A 15075-nucleotide genomic window follows, 5' to 3' on the forward strand; every position below is an offset into this window, starting at 1 on the left:
AACGAAGGTACATGAAATGCTTCATGTGGATGTGTTTGTTGTTATTGTGATTAGAATTTTGAGAATCAAACAGCTTGATGTTAATTTGGTAATAAGATAAAATAAGATATTCCTTTATTGAAATCCAGGCACCATAGCAGCATGGGGGATGGGAGGGGAGGGGGCTACAGGTATGGGCATGGTAAGTCAATTAATGTAATCTGAATATATGCCATTATAGTCCATGCAGGTTTTGGTGGTTAAAGAGTCACACTTAGTGGTCAGTCATTCCTAATAGTTCTCGAGTTCTGCAGCCGTTTGTTCTCCAGCTGCTGGCACCAGTTGTGGAGCCTGATGGCCGCTGGCACGAAGGACTGACCGAGGTTGGTGGAGTGTCAAGGGGGTCTTTGGCTGAATGTGCTCTTCTTGGCTAGCTCCACGTAGAGGGGTTCTCCAGAATAGCGGCCAGCTTCCTTCTCATCCTCCTCTCTTCCACCACCTCTAGTTTGACCAGCTCGACTCCCACCACAGAGCTAGCCTTCCTCACCAGCTTGTTCAATTTGTTGGTGTCCCTTGAGTTGATGTAGCCTCCCCAGCATACAACGGCAAAAAAGTGAACGCTGGCTACTACAGACTGGTAGACTGACTGCAGCAGTTTATTGCCCACATTGAAGGACCCGAGTCTTATTGCTCTGTCCTTTCCTATAGAGAGCCTCTGTGTTGTCCGACCAGTCTAATTTGTTGTTCAGGTGAACTCCAAGGAACTTGTATGCGTCCACCATCTCCACCTCATCCCCTCGAATGGTGATGGGAGTTGGGGGCCTCTTCTTGCCTCTCAGGTAGTCCACCACCAGCTCCTTGGTCTTGCTGATGTTGAGTTGGAGGTGGTTGCTGTCGCTCCACCCTACAAAGCTCTCCACCAGGGCCCTGTACTCGTCCTCGTTGTCGTCTGTGATGTAACTTACACTGGAGGAGTCATCTGGGAACTTCTGTAGGTGGCACCCACTCGCGTTATGGCAGAAGTCGAAGGTGTAGAGAGTGAACATAAAAGGGTGACAGCACAGTTCCTCGGGGGGTGCCAGTGTTGCTCACCAGCACATCTGACTGACGTACTGCCCTGCAGTCTGACATACTGTGGTCTGCTGGTGAGGTAGCCAGTGATCCAGGCCACCAGACCATGCTCCACTGTGAGCTTCTCCGCTTGCAGCAAAGTCTGGATGGTGTTGAAGGCTTAAACCCTGTGATCGTCCTCACACCCGCCCACCCCTCTCTGGTGTTATTGGCCTGTAGCCTCCAGTCTGTCTCTATAGCTGTCCTCTCTGGTGTTATTGGCCTGTAGCCTCCAGTCTGTCTCTATAGCTGTCCTCTCTGGTGTTATTGTCCTGTAGCCTCCAGTCTGTCTCTATAGCTGTCCTCTCTGGTGTTATTGGCCTGTAGCCTCCAGTCTGTCTCTATAGCTGTCCTCTCTGGTGTTATTGGCCTGTAGCCTCCCCTCCAGTCTGTCTCTATAGCTGTCCTCTCTGGTGTTATTGGCCTGTAGCCTCCCCTCCAGTCTGTCTCTATAACTGTCCTCTCTGGTGTTATTGTCCTGTAGCCTCCAGTCTGTCTCTATAGCTGTCCTCTCTGGTGTTATTGGCCTGTAGTCTCCAGTCTGTCTCTATAGCTGTCCTCTCTGGTGTTATTGGCCTGTAGCCTCCCCTCCAGTCTGTCTCTATAGCTGTCCTCTCTGGTGTTATTGGCCTGTAGTCTCCAGTCTGTCTTTATAACTGTCCTCTCTGGTGTTATTGGCCTGTAGCCTCCAGTCTGTCTCTATAGCTGTCCTCTCTGGTGTTATTGGCCTGTAGTCTCCAGTCTGTCTCTATAGCTGTCCTCTCTGGTGTTATTGGCCTGTAGCCTCCAGTCTGTCTCTATAGCTGTCCTCTCTGGTGTTATTGTCCTGTAGCCTCCAGTCTGTCTCTATAGCTGTCCTCTCTGGTGTTATTGTCCTGTAGCCTCCCCTCCAGTCTGTCTCTATAGCTGTCCTCTCTGGTGTTATTGGCCTGTAGCCTCCAGTCTGTCTCTATAGCTGTCCTCTCTGGTGTTATTGGCCTGTAGCCTCCAGTCTGTCTCTATAGCTGTCCTCTCTGGTGTTATTGACCTGTAACCTCCAGTCTGTCTTTATAGCTGTCCTCTCTGGTGTTATTGTCCTGTAGCCTCCCCTCCAGTCTGTCTCTATAGCTGTCCTCTCTGGTGTTATTGGCCTGTAGCCTGCAGTCTGTCTCTATAGCTGTCCTCTCTGGTGTTATTGTCCTGTAGCCTCCAGTCTGTCTCTATAGCTGTCCTCTCTGGTGTTATTGTCCTGTAGCCTCCAGTCTGTCTTTATAGCTGTCCTCTCTGGTGTTATTGGCCTGTAGCCTCCAGTCTGTCTCTATAGCTGTCCTCTCTGGTGTTATTGGCCTGTAGTCTCCAGTCTGTCTCTATAGCTGTCCTCTCTGGTGTTATTGGCCTGTAGTCTCCAGTCTGTCTCTATAGCTGTCCTCTCTGGTGTTATTGGCCTGTAGCCTCCAGTCTGTCTCTATAGCTGTCCTCTCTGGTGTTATTGGCCTGTAGCCTCCCCTCCAGTCTGTCTCTATAGCTGTCCTCTCTGGTGTTATTGGCCTGTAGTCTCGAGTCTGTCTCTATAGCTGTCCTCTCTGGTGTTATTGGCCTGTAGTCTCCAGTCTGTCTCTATAGCTGTCCTCTCTGGTGTTATTGACCTGTAGTCTCCAGTCTGTCTCTATAGCTGTCCTCTCTGGTGTTATTGTCCTGTAGCCTCCAGTCTGTCTCTATAGCTGTCCTCTCTGGTGTTATTGGCCTGTTAGCCTCCAGTCTGTCTCTATAGCTGTCCTTGGCTGCTTCAAGCTCCTTTTTGAGCTATTTTGGACAGCCATCACCCGCTATGTGTCCCCTGCCATGAAGGTAATGTCCTTATTGATTCTGGGTTTATTGTTGGGTAAACAACGTGCATCTTCGGTTGGTACAATGCTCCCCTCGCCTAATCTGATATAGACCATAATGCAGTGGGAGAGTCCATCAATACAATACATCAATCAATACTTCAAATCAATCAGAAAGTCCATCAAGCCGTAGCAGTACTGTGTAACGTACAGTATGTCCTGAACTGATTTAGGCCGCCGCTTTAATGCCATTTTTGGACTCTTAACGTGTTTCTTTCTCGGTTTAGTATCCCTTTGTTGTTCTGTAGCGTATATAGCTCTGTTTCTGTGTTTCTAATAACGCAAGTGTGAAATTACCAGCCGGGCCTCTATTCCTTATGTCCTCTATTCCTCTGACAGTGGTCCCTTGTGTCGGGCCTGCTGGTCCCCAGGCCAATGAAAGCCCTGGCTGTGCTGTGATCGACCTGAATAGAGGTCAGTGGAGGGAGGGTTGTACTTTGCCATTCAGATGCTAAGAGCCATAATAGGACACTGAAGAGAGACACCCGGATGGGGAGCGCATCCGAACTCCCCGACATGCAGAGTTAAAAAAAAAAAAAAAAAAAAAGCTGCTGTCTGTGCTGCTGTCGGCGTGATGGCGGTTTATCCCACGGACGGCCAAAGTCGTACGCCTGGCCTGTCGATTTGAAATGGCACCACTGAAGAGTTTCTGCTCCCGATTTATTATAATCCAACGCGCCTGGAGAAAGATGAGAGGGCAAGCTTTCGGATTATGCTTCTTAATAAAGGGGCACTTCGCAGAAAAACAACGCCGGTTTATTTTGCACATAATCTCACACATATCCCAAGGCTCTGAACTGTTTTGCACACATTAATTTAGTTTGACAGTTATTGGGGGCGTTAATGAGTTTGAATGTGGCCACCAGTGAGGACACTAAATCCATATGTCTTAATTACAGCTCAAAGAAATTATGTAGATGAAAAAAATAGCAATCCCCATTGCAATCCTCGTAACACAACACAAGGATTCAGTGTCCTCTGATGACAATTAACTGTCAAACTAAACCAATGTGTGCAAAATCATTTAGAGCCTTGGGATATGTGTGAGACGATTCGTGTAAAATAAATCTGCATTGTTTTTCGGTGAAGTGCCCCTTTAAGCTTCTTGCGTTTTCACACCATTTAGGACGAGTTAGTTAAAAAGTGCCAAGACACTGTACTGTTGTCTTGCCATCTGGAGTTGAAAAGATCCCCATAGACATGCCAATGTCTTACCCAAAACATAATTTTCAACAAGCGTACTGTAAAGCATGCATATGCAGTAAATACAGTTATTATATACACATATTACTATAATGCGCACAATGGACTTCATGCATAGCATTCTAAATATGGTTTATCATCTGACTCTCTTCTACGTGTTACTTTACTTAACCCTCGAGTCAACCTTCAAAAAACCCACTACCTGTCTCCCTAGTGAGTAGTGACCGAAACTGCGATCTCAGTCAAAACATATCTTTTTCATGTATTGTTCCAATTTTCTTTCATGAATATCATTATTAACTTCAGTCCTCACCATACATATAGAATATTTATTCATTTTCAGGATTTTAACCATTTCTTAAATTAGGGTTAGGGTTATGGTTGGGGTTAGGGTTGGGGTTAGGGTTAGGGTTAGGGGGTTAGGGTTACCCTAGGGTTACCCTAACCCTAACCTGTCCAGTTCTGCGACTAGGGTGAAAGGTGTGACACTTGTTGTTCACACGCTTAATAGTGATTGTTTTAAAAAAAACAAACATGGATTATTGTAATGTGAGTCCAAGATGTGATACCGAGCTACTTTTTTGGAATATACATCAAATCTAGCCAACACTATCCACACACACACTAAAAAAAAAAAAAAAAAAAAAAAAAAGGCTTTTTGACCAGACCTGCGACATGGGTGACTCAAAGTCTTTTTCTTTTATTTATTTTTTAAAGGAGAGTGGGTAATCCACTCCCGTTTGCATTTTTTATTGAGACAGCAGGAAGCCTGAGAGGGAGACAATTAGAGGAGACACAGGAGAGAAGGTTTTTTATTAAGGCAGCAGGAAGCCTGAGAGGGGAGAGAAGGTTCTTTATTGAGACAATCGGAAGGCAGAGAGGGAGACAGAGTAAAGGAGACAGAGAGGAGAAGGTTCTTTATTGAGACAATCGGAAGGCAGAGTGGGAGACAGAGTAGGGGAGACACAGAGGAGAGAAGGTTCTTTGTTGAGACAGTAGGAAGGCTGAGAGGGAGACAGAGTAAAGGAGACAGAGAGGAGAAGGTTCTTTATTGAGACAATCGGAAGGCAGAGTGGGAGACAGAGTAGGGGAGACACAGAGGAGAAGGTTCTTTATTGAGACAATCGGAAGGCAGAGTGGGAGACAGAGTAGGGGAGACACAGAGGAGAGAAGGTTCTTTGTTGAGACAGTAGGAAGGCTGAGAGGGAGACAGAGTAAAGGAGACAGAGAGGAGAAGGTTCTTTATTGAGACAATCGGAAGGCAGAGTGGGAGACAGAGTAGGAGAGACACAGAGGAGAGAAGGTTCTTTATTGAGACAGTTGGAAGGCGGAGTTGGAGATAGAATAGTGGAGACACAGGGGAGAAGGTTCTTTATTGAGACAGTTGGAAGGCGGAGTGGGACACACAGAGTAGTGCAGAGTACATAGGGGAGAAGGTTCAACCATTGCTGGGCACTCACCAGATAGCAAAGTCACATTTTGATTCAATGTTGAAATTACATCAGAATCATAATTTTGGTTGAGGTTGAAAATTTGATCGCCGTTGAATTCATGTTGACAACTGATGGCCTTTTTCATCGATCCAACGTTTCTATGTCAGTTATTTTACTTTCGTGAAATCACTTATATTTGACACTGTGAATCTCTCCTTCACATTGCACATACTGAGCACACTTTTCTTTAAAGATGTACCGTACTCTACTCTAAATTGCTTTTAAGTACAATAAACTGCTCATGATGTTCCACCAGTTTGTAGCAGCTAGTATGCCCTTGTTCTGTGCTGGGAGGACAACATCAAAGCGTACAATGCCAGGCAGGTTGAATAAACACGTCACTGGGCTGCCTCTAAACCCTCTCTCTAGGTTACGGTGGACGAAGGGATGCTGACTAAGATTAGATGACCTCCATCATGATGCTGAGCTGGTGCTGATGAAGAGCACCTTCATTCACAGATTCATCTCACCTATAAGGTACAAAGGAATGGTTCCCGGAGTCCTGGCTCCTGTCGTCGCTGCTAAAGGTACTGGCATTCAGTGTTGTAGTCGAGTCACTAAATCTCAAGTCCGAGTCGAGTCTTGAGTCCCCAGTGTTCAAGTCCAAGTCACCAAAGAAGAGCCAGAGTCGAGTCCAGGTCGAGTCCCCATTACCCTAGTCCGAGTACAAGTCCAAGTCATCAAGGTTGAGTCCACTCCACTTTGGCAGTCAATGGAAGCTGACATACAAATAAAAGGTCTACATTAAACATAAATGACACAGCGGTCACCATTTCAAATGGAATTTATTTACTTTGTCGTTAATATAGCCATCAATATCTTATGCCAAATGATTAGGGCCTATTACAAAAAATTAAAAATAACTGTATTTATAAATTAACAAGTCCGAATGCAGTCAATGCTCGAGTCCAAGTCCAAGTCCGAGTCATCAGTGCTCAAGTCCAAGTCGAGTCACGAGTACTGAAAATCAGTCCAGGACTCGGACTCGAATACTACAACACTGCTGGGCTGGCATTATCTGGGGTTGGTCCCAGAGCGCGTGGCTGCCCACTGCTCCCAAGCGGTCAGGATGGGTCAAATGCAGAGAATAACTTCCCCGCAAGGATTAATGAGGTTTACTACTCTCAGCCTCAGTGCATATACTTTATTCTAGTTAAATTATCTAATTGTACAATACTGTACAGCCCTGTCCTGACTGCTACCTGTGCATAGACTGTAATTCTGTGTATTTGCATGCCCTTCTTTTAACTGTAAATTGTCAATGTTATTTGCACTAGGAACCCGTATATTCTGGAAAGATTGCAGTTGCACATACTGTACATACTATAATTTTGTTCTGTATTTAACACCTGCACAAAAATCTTCACTTTCTAATGATCTGTATACTCTAAAAAGATAATCATGATATGTGCAGATCTATCTATCGATTTACTGTGTTGTTTATTGATCTATTTATTATTCTGACTGATCTGTGAGGGAACCTATAATATTGGGTATCATTTGGGGAAAAGATATGTGCAGATTGAATCACGTCTAAATGTAATTTTTATAAAATTGTATTTTCTATTTGTATTTCATTTAAATTTTTATAAATGTATTTTTTAGATTTTGTAAATGTGTTTAATCGGATGGCTATGTACTTGTTTAATCTGATGGCTATGTATTTGTTTAATCTGATGGCTATGTACTTGTTTAATCTGATGGCTATGTATGTGTTTAATCTGATGGCTATGTACTTGTTTAATATGATGGCAATGCACTTGTTTAATCTGATGGCTATGTACTTGTTTAATATGATGTTATGTTAATCATGTGCCTTTTTATATTGTATTTGTTTGCCGTTAAGCACTTTGTAACCTTTGTTTGAATATTAAGTGCTGTATAAATAAAGTTATTATCAAGGATACATACTATTTTGGTCAAAGAGGGCCATCTTGTGGACAAACACATACATTAAATAGCTGTTGCTGCTGCTGCTAAATTGGGACGTCTGAAGTCCTGCCTGTATAATGAATGAATAACTTTTCATATATTTAAAATCCAAGTAATGCATTGTGTGTCTGTAATGTATCTATTGTTGGCCAACACCTAAACGTTACACACATTAACATACTGTAGAGTAGCAGTACTGTCATGCATTTCCTCAATTGGCCGCTAGATGCCTCTCTCGGTCCAGGAAAAATTCGACTATGGTATTTATTAGTTGAGTGGGTGTGAGTGGTATGATTGTGGTATGTAAACATGTCCCAGGAGGCATTGTGCTGGTGGTACAACTGACATGTCTTCATGTTAATGAACTGGAACTGGTGTTTTAACTCCCCTCAATAGACTGCATAGTAGCTGTTAGTGAAACCAACTGGATTTTACCCAGAATGCAAAAATATACACCCATTTTTTGTTTTGATAGGTTTTATTAAAAAAATGATATCTCTGGAACTTGGCTGCAGCACAGTTCAGTACCCTCTGCAGCACAGTTCAGTACCCTAAAGCAGGTATGAGCAAGTCAAACCTTGTGTCCTTTTTTTCACAACCATAAAAGGTCAAAGTATAATAAAATTACACCCACTCCAAAAACAGCAACACTGAAGCAAAGTAAAACCAGCTTACAATTTTGTACCGTATGTTTTACAAGAATGTTGACACAATGAATGATTCAATATATAGGAAATTATGTTTTGTACTATTAAGCCTTTCAACTATATACAATATATACATATTTGCATGTACAGTATACTGTGTGTTCACACATGGATATATACAAACACTTGCGTACAAACACAGTATGTCTAATATAGCTTTGAATTTAAGATGAATAAAATATACATGCTTCCCAGAAGCGCTTAAGAGCTTGAATGTCCTAGACATTGTAGATTATGGCAACAATAATATTAATAATGATAACAATAACAACAATAATAATTATAATAATATAGCAACATCAACATGAATAAAATCTTAAGGTTAAAAACGTTGGCAGGATGATTATTTCCCCTTTTGGGTAATTATGTCCAGCACCAAAAAAGAAAATAAATCCTCTTTTGTCATTGTGCAAAGTGTAGAGAGGATCTCAACATCGTTTTCAGAGTAATTGTGCTCTGGCATAAAACATTTTAGTGCTTGTGCCTTGTCTTGCTCTGTGCCTGCCTGGTAGCGTTGACTCCGTGAGTTCAATCCCCGACTCGTGGCTCACCAGAGATATGGTTGCCTAGCTACAGAGCGTCAGATCTTGGTCTCAGGCCCTTCTGTGACGAGAGGCTGGAAGGAGTTGCGTATTCGGGCGGCCTCAGCAGCACAGAGGTGGCCGAAGGCCTTGTTGTACCACTCCGGAGTTCTCCCTCTGAAAACAACAACATTTGATTAATATTCAACTAACTACACCGTGTTTTATCTACTGAATGAAAACATGTTCATTAAAGTCATAAAAAAACGATGGCCGAAAAGCAAAACCTGAATATAATTTTTTTTTGAGAAAGTGTTAGTTTTTGTGTTGTTTTCTTGCAGAATGAATTTTTTTTAAGGATATCCAATACAATACACTGTTTTTGGACTATATTACAATATTATGTGTTAACAATACCGACCAGCAGAGGTTTTTCCCCACTTTATTTGAAAGCAAATAGGAGGTTTTGTTCTTCAGCCATCGAAAAGTAGAATTCTTTTAAATATTAAAATGAAAATGAACAGATGCATTTTTCATGATAGATTTGTTACTATTCTGTGTTGTGGAACACATGGGGGTGGCTAGAGAAACAGGCTAACGACCGCAAAGGATGTCGGCTCAAATCTCTGATCATATTCTGGGCATGGGGATGTGATTGTGACGCAAGCACGTCGTAGGGCTTCTCTCCTGCACTACACAACATCCATGACAGTGCCCTTGAGGCTTGAGCAAGGCAGCAAGGCACTCGAGGCCCCCAAATGATCCAATGGAGCGACTCAATTGTGCAACTAGAAGACTGTGGTTGTACTGTGGTCACTCCTAGGCCTGACTATGTGTTACTGTAGGGCTGTTTCCAAAAATGCACTGAGCAAACCAACCAAAGAGGTAATAAAGTTGTACGTATAGTAAATACAAACGGGCTCTCTCTCTTCTGTCCACTTACTTCAAGTCCACCCTACAGATGTGAGTGAGTCTGGACTTCCCCGAGCCGCAGGGCTCTAGCAGGTAGTGGGACTCCAGAACTATGGCCCGGACGCCTCCGACCGAAGGACAGTCCTTGTGTTCTATGGACACGGACACCAGTGAGCATGCGCCTTTGGGCAAGTCTGTCCTCCATGACCTTGGAACAAAATACAGACAGGTATTGAGTATTGTCACATGCTCTGTCTGAATACTATAACACAATGAAAAAGCATATATGAAAAGATCTGTTTAATGTGCATTAAAGAATATTATGGGTAATATTCTTTTATATTGTCTAGTTCGATGGTTCCCAAACTGAGGCCCCGGGGACCCCAAGAAGTCCTTGAGTGCATTTTGAAGGGGTCCCCAGCTAAATGAAGAATAATTTAATCTCGCTATTATTTCATCTACTAGCACAATTAGAGAATGTATATTACTACTCTGATCATAGCATTCACTCATCATCTCCCCAGCTGCAGTGTAGACCGTTATGCTATTCTACAGTAAATCACATCTAACAACAACAGGAATCCTCTCGGATGAGTACCCCCCTGGGAAAAGGGTCCAGCTTGGGAACCACCGACCTGGATGCATGTAGTAAATGTATATGTGTCCTTCCTCACCTGAGCACCACAAAGTCCCTGCTGGGATGAGGAGGCATGCGGTTGAGGACATACTGGAACACCTCCGTCTGCTTGTCCAACGTCTCGCACACTTTCCACTGCAGCAGGTCCACGTCCCACAGGTGGCGCTCTCGCAGCACGCGGTTCAGCACCACCGACGGGGGAGCCTCCACCTCCACGGACACGCGCCACCGCTTCAAAGGGTTCCCGTCGCCCACCTGGACCACAGACAGAAGGACACATGAGATGAGCGTCACGGTCGAGGATCTGAAAGCCTCTGCGAAGCACTTTTGAGGTACGGAAATCATGCGTGGCGGGTTGATTTAGTATGCTATTGATTGTTGGAACTAGTTTGACATCAATTATACTGATTGTTGTAAAGGGATATTTTGTTGATGAATTGTTGTTGTCACATTGTGGGGGGAAAAGGTTATACATTCGTCCTTAAGTTTTCCTAAAAATGGAATGCTAGAAATGGTTAGAAATGGTCACTGAAACCATGGGGCACGACTAGCTGTTAGCTTGCAGCTAGTTGTGTCCCATGGTTTCAATGGGGAATGCTAACATGCCATTTTAGGGAAACTGAGGGACAAAATTACCGCCCACAATGTGACAATAAGTGTTTGGTGAAACATTATGCTAAATAATAAGATCCCTTTGAGCTCAGCTTTCAAAAGAAAAAGACCCACCTTCTTATAGTAGAGCTCTGTGCTGTCCGAGCTGGGGCAGGACAACCAGTATTTGGACTTCTCCCGGGCCTCTCTGCAGAGGTTCTGCAGTCTCCCCTCCATGTGGGTGTGGTAGGTTCCGTCGTCCCCCTCCAGCAGCTTACACAGCTCGACCACGGTGGGAGCGTGCAGGTCGGCCTCCACGTACGAGTTCCGCGACTGGGTCACCATCTCGTGGGGGATCTAGAGGACGATGTATCAGGAGGGGACATGAGACTCTGGGCAAACATACAGTACGTGAGTACATCAGTGCATAACACGGGCGCGACACCCGTATTAGATATATTCAACGTGGCATTCTAAATCTTAAGACGCACGTGCCATTTTGGTCTGTTGTCGACCTTCATCAGACCCCGACAGACCGAAATGTCATCCATGCTGTTTAGATTAGAATGATACGTTGAATGTTTTTCACACAAGAGTGGTCGTCCTAGCTACAGCATCTATTATTATCTCATGGTTGCACCTCTCTCTAGTTGCTAGTGCAGGAAGGTCCTTCACTCCTCAACCTGTCTCCTAATCTGTCTCCCTCTCAGCCTTCCTACTGTCTCAATAAAGAACCCTCTCTCCAGTGTCTCCTCTACTCTGTCTCCCTCTCAGCCTTCCTTCTGTCTCAATAAAGAACCCTCTCTCCAGTGTCTCCTCTACTCTGTGTCCCTCTCAGCCTTCCTTCTGTCTCAATAAAGAACCTTCTCTCCTGTATCTCCTCTACTCTGTGTCCCTCTCAGCCTTCCTTCTGTCTCAATAAAGAACCCTCTCTCCTGTATCTCCTCTACTCTGTGTCCCTCTCAGCCTTCCTTCTGTCTCAATAAAGAACCCTCTCTCCAGTGTCTCCTCTACTCTGTGTCCCTCTCAGCCTTCCTTCTGTCTCAATAAAGAACCCTCTCTCCTGTGTCTCCTCTACTCTGTCTCCCTCTCAGCCTTCCTACTGTCTCAATAAAGAACCCTCTCTCCTGTGTCTCCTCTACTCTGTCTCCCTCTCAGCCTTCCTACTGTCTCAATAAAGAACCCTCTCTCCTGTGTCTCCTCTACTCTGTCTCCCTCTCAGCCTTCCTACTGTCTCAATAAAGAACCCTCTCTCCTGTGTCTCCTCTACTCTGTCTCCCTCTCAGCCTTCCTACTGTCTCAATAAAGAACCCTCTCTCCTGTGTCTCCTCTACTCTGTCTCCCTCTCAGCCTTCCTACTGTCTCAATAAAGAACCCTCTCTCCTGTGTCTCCTCTACTATGTCTCCCTCTCAGCCTTCCTACTGTCTCAATAAAGAACCCTCTCTCCTGTATCTCCTCTACTCTGTCTCCCTCTCAGCCTTCCTTCTGTCTCAATAAAGAACCGTCTCTCCAGTGTCTCCTCTACTCTGTCTCCCTCTCAGCCTTCCTTCTGTCTCAATAAAGAACCCTCTCTCCAGTGTCTCCTCTACTCTGTGTCCCTCTCAGCCTTCCTTCTGTCTCAATAAAAAACCATCTCTCCTGTATCTCCTCTACTCTGTGTCCCTCTCAGCCTTCCTTCTGTCTCAATAAAGAACCCTCTCTCCTGTATCTCCTCTACTCTGTGTCCCTCTCAGCCTTCCTTCTGTCTCAATAAAGAACCCTCTCTCCTGTGTCTCCTCTACTCTGTGTCCCTCTCAGCCTCCCTACTGTCTCAATAAAGAACCCTCTCTCCTGTGTCTCCTCTACTCTGTCTACCTCTCAGCCTCCCTACTGTCTCAATAAAGAACCCTCTCTCCTGTGTCTCCTCTACTCTGTCTACCTCTCAGCCTCCCTACTGTCTCAATAAAGAACCCTCTCTCCAGTGTCTCCTCTACTCTGTCTCCCTCTCAGCCTTCCTTCTGTCTCAATAAAGAACCTTCTCTCCAGTGTCTCCTCTACTCTGTCTACCTCTCAGCCTTCCTACTGTCTCCATAAATAACCCTCTCTCCAGTGTCTCACTACTCTGTGCCCCTCTCAGCCTTCCAACTTCCAACTGTCAATAAAGAGAAAATACTACATGGAGAGAGGACTTGTTTTAAAGAAGAAGAAAATCATGTGACTGAGTGGTCTCGCACCTCAAACAGCCGGTTGCACTCTATGATCATGTGAGCGAGGCCCTGTGTGGCAGCCAGGTTCTCGTTCAGGTCCTTCTGGTCGGGCCTGCCGGTGGCGTACTTCCTCTGCATGGCCCTGTGGATTATATGGGAACGGAAAAACTGTTATCGACCCGGCGGAGTCCCAAGTTCCCAACCGAAGACGGCTCATAAACCTCCCTCCTCAGCTCCACAGCCATAGGAATGAAGACGTTTCATTCTCTGGTTAACCCTTCTCACTACCAAATGGTTAAGCCTTTCACTGCGACACTACAGAAGGTTTAACCCTTCCGGGCGGCCGGGTAGCGCAGCGGACTAAGCGTCTGCCTACCACCGCTGGTATCGAATCCAGCTGTCAGCGGTGCCTCCGGCTTGGCCGGTCGTCATACTGACACAATTGGCAGTGTCAGCGGGAGGGAAGCCGGTGGGTGGTAATCTGGTCGTTGTAAACAGCGACTCCTACAGGTCGGTCAGGGCGCCTGCACAGCGAGGAAGGGATCTGGGTGAGGTAGTGTGCCCTCCCACGCGTTACACTCTCCCAATGAGAGTCCTCGCTGCCAGGTGAAAAGAGGCTGCTGGCTGTCTCCTATGTATCGGAGGAAGCATGTGATAGACTTCAGGGCTCCCTAGACCGGCAAGTAGGGGGAAAATGCGCGCAACGACCAGGAAGGGGAGAGGGGAATTGGCATAACGACTAAAATTGGGATGGGAGGAAAATACAAGAAAAATAGGAGGAGAAAAAGTGAAAAAAAAAAAAAAAAATTAACCCTTTCACTGCCACACGACAAAGGGTTAACCCTTTCACAACCACACTACAGAAGGTTAACCCTTTCACTACCACACTACAGACGGTTAACCGTCTGTAGTGTGGTAGTGAAAGGTTAACCGTCTGTAGTGTGGTAGTGAAAGGGTTAATTGGCTGAGCTCTTAATACAAGAGCTAACCCTGGACAACAGGTAAATACGAGTTTTTAAAATTGCATTTACTGTGTTTTGTAGCTTTTAAAGGTTTGTTTACATTGGCGATGTCTGTAAACACTGGGGTAAAACAGACCCATATTCTGATTTACAACGGGTTACGGAACGTTCCGAAAAGCACAGTTTTCCATCTACAAATCGACCTCTTCATGGAAGTATGTGAATATAACCCACGTTATAAAATCCAAATTGGGGCTTTAAGCTATAAATTCAACGTGGTAAATTAGAGAGGTTTGTTTTGTTTGTACACAGCGTGGTCTCATATAAACCACAGAGTTGTAAAAGAATACCATTATTTTTTTTATTCCAGTACCAGACTCTTTTCACACCAACCTAGAAACAGGATCTACTGCACGCCTGGGGGCCTGGGCAAACTCAGCGACCTGGTTTATATCTATTTATACTGAGGCATGCTACTAAGGAGATCATCATATGGGGCATTCGATAGAAGGGAGGATGTACGGTATGTACTCGTCAGAACTGGAGACAAGGATGAGAATGTGTGTGATAATTGAATACACTTCCACCACCACCACCTCCTCCACCACCTCCTCCACCACCACCACCTCCACCACCACCTCCTCCACCACCACCACCTCCACCACCTCCTCCACCACCACCACCACCACCACCTCCACCACCACCTCCACCACCTCCAGCTCCACCACCACCTCCACCACTACACAACTCACTCCCCCACAGAAAAGAGAGACGCTGAACTAATTCCGAAGTCTGATCAGTGAGACCTTTCTGCCGCTTGTAAACCACAACCGCATTTGTATGCAAATATCTGCTTCCGAAAACCAAACCGTGCGCACATCCTTTGGGGAGAGAAGACTACAGGGGCCGTCTAAATGAAACACTCTCATGTCTCCAGACCCTCCCCCCCCAGAGCCTCTCCCCCCCAGAGCCGCTC

General features: G+C 45.2%; 1 protein-coding gene across 6 annotated transcripts in view; it reads right to left on the reverse strand.

The window, feature by feature from the left end:
- Positions 1-8059: 8059 nt before the first annotated feature.
- The window catches only part of stard13b (StAR related lipid transfer domain containing 13b), a 126567-nt gene continuing 119551 nt past the window's right edge, over positions 8060-15075 (reverse strand). For all 6 annotated transcript variants that reach the window (XM_084322950.1, XM_084322949.1, XM_084322952.1 and 3 more), the window contains 5 exons: positions 13165-13279; positions 11086-11307; positions 10397-10614; positions 9754-9930; positions 8060-8987 (listed from right to left, as the gene is read on the reverse strand). In XM_084322950.1, the coding sequence (XP_084179076.1) occupies positions 8870-8987; positions 9754-9930; positions 10397-10614; positions 11086-11307; positions 13165-13279 (850 nt within the window). In that variant the 3' untranslated portion in view covers positions 8060-8869. The remainder of the gene's footprint in view (positions 8988-9753; positions 9931-10396; positions 10615-11085; positions 11308-13164; positions 13280-15075) is intronic.

Source organism: Notolepis coatsorum (genome assembly GCF_963971535.1).
Source record: "Notolepis coatsorum genome assembly, chromosome: 1".
NCBI classification, from domain to species: domain Eukaryota; kingdom Metazoa; phylum Chordata; class Actinopteri; order Aulopiformes; family Paralepididae; genus Notolepis; species Notolepis coatsorum.